The 4,412-nt window shown below is 48.3% G+C and overlaps 1 protein-coding gene across 1 annotated transcript; it reads right to left on the bottom strand.

The window, feature by feature from the left end:
- Positions 1-828: 828 nt before the first annotated feature.
- Positions 829-1,827, bottom strand: LOC135979731 (olfactory receptor 52K1-like). The gene has a single exon (XM_065579964.1). It carries the CDS (start codon positions 1,825-1,827, stop codon positions 829-831), a length of 999 nt encoding a protein of 332 aa, XP_065436036.1.
- Between the last annotated feature and the right edge of the window lie 2,585 nt (positions 1,828-4,412).

Raw genomic sequence — 4,412 nt, 5'->3', positions numbered from 1 at the left:
TGTCTTCCAGAGCTTCTTGCAGGTGTTGAGTTGTGGGGGAGTGAAGAGAAGTGATGATGTCACTCCCATCTTTTATAGTTTCTTTCAGCTTGCTGGAAAGTCTGTGTATGTGACGTGGCGGGGGTCTTCCCCCATTGGCCAAACATTCATCATTGTCTCCCTACTCCCTTCGAGGAGTCTTCCTTACACAGAGTTCCTGTGCTAGTGGTTTCTTCCCTGGATGAGTGTTGACAACAGCAATTAACACTGTCTGGCTACTCCTTTGACATACCTGAAAGATGGTTTTGGGTGTTTCCAGCCTCACATCACACTTGAGTAACTCACACATTTCAAGATTTCATAGCTTCACATACAACCCAAGGGGATATCAATGTTTAGCAGATTAAGATTTTTAGAATGATACCTCACAGGGAATACTTTCTACAAAACATACCATAATTACATCACCATGGTAAATATGGGGTGCTTTGGGGTGCAGAGTGTCACAGAGATGATCCAGAGAGTGATGGGGTTGGGGAGGAGAGGAGTGAGTGAGGGGCGGGGCCTTGAGGGGAAGAGGCAGAGCCGGGGCGGAACCTGGGGGAAGAGGCAGAGCAGAGAGGCGGGGCCTCAGGCTTCCAGTTACCAGCAATTAGAACAGTGGCAACTCTGAGTTGCACATAAACAGATTCCTCAGTTTGTCACGCTGACACAGTACAGTTAGGTCAGGAAAGGGTTTAATGTCTGTTTGATTGGCCAGTCAGTGATTCGGGGAAGGGGGCCCAGCACCATGTCACCAGCCAGCTCTCCATGGAGCTTGGCCTGAGAGCCAGAGCACCAGGGAAAGCTTTAGGTCCCTTTATGAGTAAAGAGCTGGAGCAGCCTGTTCCTGATCTGTTGGGTCTTCACCCCATAGATGATGGGGTTTAGCATGGGGGGCACCAGGAGATGCATGTTGGCCATGAGAACGTGGAAATGCAGGGCCACATTGTGCCCAAACCGTTGCATGAGGGCTGAGAAGAGATGTGGGATGTAAGAGGCTAAGATGACACAGAGGTGGGAGCCGCAGGTCCCAAAAGTCTTGAGCCGGGCATCCTTTGTTGGGAGGCTGAAGATGGCCCTGAGGATCTGGGTATAGGACACGGTGATAAAAAACACATCCAGACCGATCACGAAGAATGCCACAGAGAGGCTGTAGTAACTACTGAGGCTGATGTCGGCACAGGCCAACTTCACCACAGCTATGTGCTCACAGTATGTGTGGGGAATGATGTTGGTTCTGCAATATGGCCATCTCCTCGCCAGGAAAGGATGTGGCAGTATGAGCATGATGCCGCGCAGCACCATGGCCAGGCCAATTTTGGCCACCACCGGATTTTTTAGGGTGGTGGAATGTCTCAGGGGATCACAGATGGCCACGTAGCGATCAAAAGCCATAGCCACAAGAATCCCAGACTCTATCACAGAGAAGCTGAGAATGAAGTACATCTGGGTGAGGCATGCACTGAAATTGATCTCCCTGGAATAGAACCAGAAGATGCTCAGCATTTTGGGCAGGATGGATGTAGACAGGACCAGGTCGGTGATGGCCAGCATGCAAAGGAAATAGTACATGGGCCCATGGAGGCTCGGCTCCGTCTTTACGATGAACAGGATGGTGAAGTTCCCCAAGATGGCTATGGCATAGATTGCGCAGAAGGGGATGGAGATCCAGACATGGGCTGCCTCCAGGCCAGGAATGCCGAGCAGGATGAAGGTGGAGGGGTTGGTGAAGTCGGTTGAGTTGGATTCTGACATGGTGAAGGGGAGAACGTGTCCAACACTGAGGCAGAACGGTGTTTCTTGCATGTATCGTATGTTCCCCTGACTTCCTGTATGTGCCCAGAGTCTAGGGTGATGGTCGCAGGACAAACACCTGGATGGAGAGACAAGGTTAATATGAGACAGTACATGCACTACTGGAGGCTGTTCTCGTGGGTGAAGCAGATTGGTAGCTCTTCACACACTGAAAAATGACATTTTCATTATTCAGATGAATGAATTATGAACAACTGACCCTCCTAATGCCAATTCCATATTTTATGGTGCTCCCCGCATCAATAGTTCCTCCACATCGTGGTGTGGGAAACCTTAGGCGGCACCAGCAGGAAACACGAGCGCATACTGGTTATCTCTTATTGTTTCCTAGGCCTTGTCTACACTACCAAGTTTTTTTGCCAAAAGGCAGCATTTGGTGATGAAATAGGGGAGGTGTAAACATTATAAAGCCACTTTGATGACGGAATTCCTCAGTTTCAGTGACGTAATACAGGCACCTTGATGAGAGTTGCAATGTTTTTACTTGACATATTTGTCGCCAAAGTGCCAGTATAGACACCTTTCTTTATTTTTCCACTGTAATTGGCCAATTGCTTTTCTCCAACACCCAACGTCCTCCACCCCTGGGAACACTCACCATGCTTCCAGTGTTCACCAGCATATGTGTTTGTCCAGGGTCAGCTGGAAAGTGACTGGTGTGTTACCAGCAGTGTATTTTAATGTAGTGTTTCAGTGCTGTAAATGTACTTAAAAATAATGCTTTTCTTTATTGTTATTTGTGCTTCTCCAGATATGTACTTGAAAGGAGGCATCCCCTCCACTCCAGCCGAGTGTCTCCGCCGGATAAGAAAGCGACCAAGACGGAGCAAGGAAGATATGTTCTGGGAGATGCTGCAGTACTCTGATGCAGACAAGATGGAATACGGGCAGTGGAGGCAAAGTGACAAGCAGGAAAGAAAAGAAAATGAGGCATAGACTAGGGATGCAATGGAGAGGCTGATAAAAAATTTCTAATGACAAACCAACATACTGCAGTCCCTCCTGATGCTCCAGACTGAGCAGATGGGTGCCCGCCCTCCCCTTCAGCACATTCACAAATCTTTGCCATGTCCTCCCCAAACTCCACCTGCACATTCCCTTAAGATTTCTGGGACGTCTCACTTTACCGTTCACTCCACCTCCACAGACACCTTTTCAAAGGAAAGCTGGACGTACGCTCAGCTGTGTGTGTGTGCATGGTGTGGTGGGTTTTTTGGCAATAAAAGCAAAGTTATTTGAATAACAAGCACTCTTTATTTGTTTCCGGTGAAGTTATGATAGCAGATGGCAACAGCAAACCAGCAGGCAGTTTTACCATTTCCTTACATTGAACCCTGGGCCTGAACAATCACAACTGCTTCCTACCCTAGCAAAACTGGACTTCATTATGTATTACTATCCCATGCATAGCAATAAACATTACTCGTTCTCATTTTCACAGTGTTGCCGCAAAGCCTCCCTGATTCCAATTGCCCTCCACTGTTCCCTCTAATAGCCTGGGTATCTGGCTGCTCAAAATCAGCAATCACGTGTTCTGTCCGAGCAGTGCACCACTGAGCAAACTTTTCGCCCTTGCCTTCACGAATATTATACAAGGTGGAACACATGGCTGCAACCATGGGAATATTTGACTCATTGAGGTCTAACCTTTCAGAAAGGAATCGCTAGCACGCTTTTAATCTGCCAAATGCACATTCCACGGTCATCCTGCTCCTACTCAGCCTATTGTTGAAATGCTCCTTACTGCTCTCCAGGTTTCACTTCTATGGTTTCATGAGCCCTGGCATTGAGGGGTATGCCAGGTTTCCCAGGATTACTATGAGCATTTCAACATCCCCTGTGGGGATGTTCTCGTCTGGAAAGAAAGTCCCCGATTTCAGCTCTCTGTAAAGGCTGGTGTTCCTAAAGATTCACGCGTCATGCACTTTTCTGGACCACCCTGCACTGATGTCAATGAAACGCCCACAGTGATCTTCGAGTGCCCGCAACACCATGGAGAAGTACTCTTCCAATTGATATATTCCATCGCAAGGTGTTCAGTGCCAAAATTGGAATATGTGTGCTATCTATCACCCCTCTGCAGATGGGGAAACCCATTTCTGCAAATCCATCCACAATGTCACGCACGTTGCCAAGAGTGATGGTCTTGCGCTGCAGGATGTTATTAATGACCATTCAGTTAATGCAGACCCAACGGTCGACTTCCCAACTCCAAACTGATTTGCGACCGACCAGTAGCAGCCTGGAGTCGCCAGTTTCCACAATGTGATCGCCATGCACTTCTCCACTGACAGCGCAGCTCTCATTTGGGTGTCCTTGCGCCATAGGGCTGGGGTGAGCTCAGTACACAATTCCAGGAAGGTGGCTTTCCAATTCCAAAAGTTCTGCAGCCACTGCTCGTTATCCCAGACCTGCATAACGATGCGATTCCACCACTCAGTGCTAGTTTTCCAAGCCCAAAACTGACATTCCACCATGCTCAGCTGTTCTGTGAATGCCAAAAGCAATCTAACGCTGCTGTTATCCATGTCAAGTATCAGGGGGTAGCCGTGTTAGTCTGTATCTACAAAAACAAC

This window comes from Chrysemys picta, unplaced genomic scaffold (genome assembly GCF_011386835.1).
Source record: "Chrysemys picta bellii isolate R12L10 unplaced genomic scaffold, ASM1138683v2 scaf1185, whole genome shotgun sequence".
NCBI classification, from domain to species: domain Eukaryota; kingdom Metazoa; phylum Chordata; order Testudines; family Emydidae; genus Chrysemys; species Chrysemys picta.
This window is presented reverse-complemented; position numbering and strand designations above follow the sequence as displayed.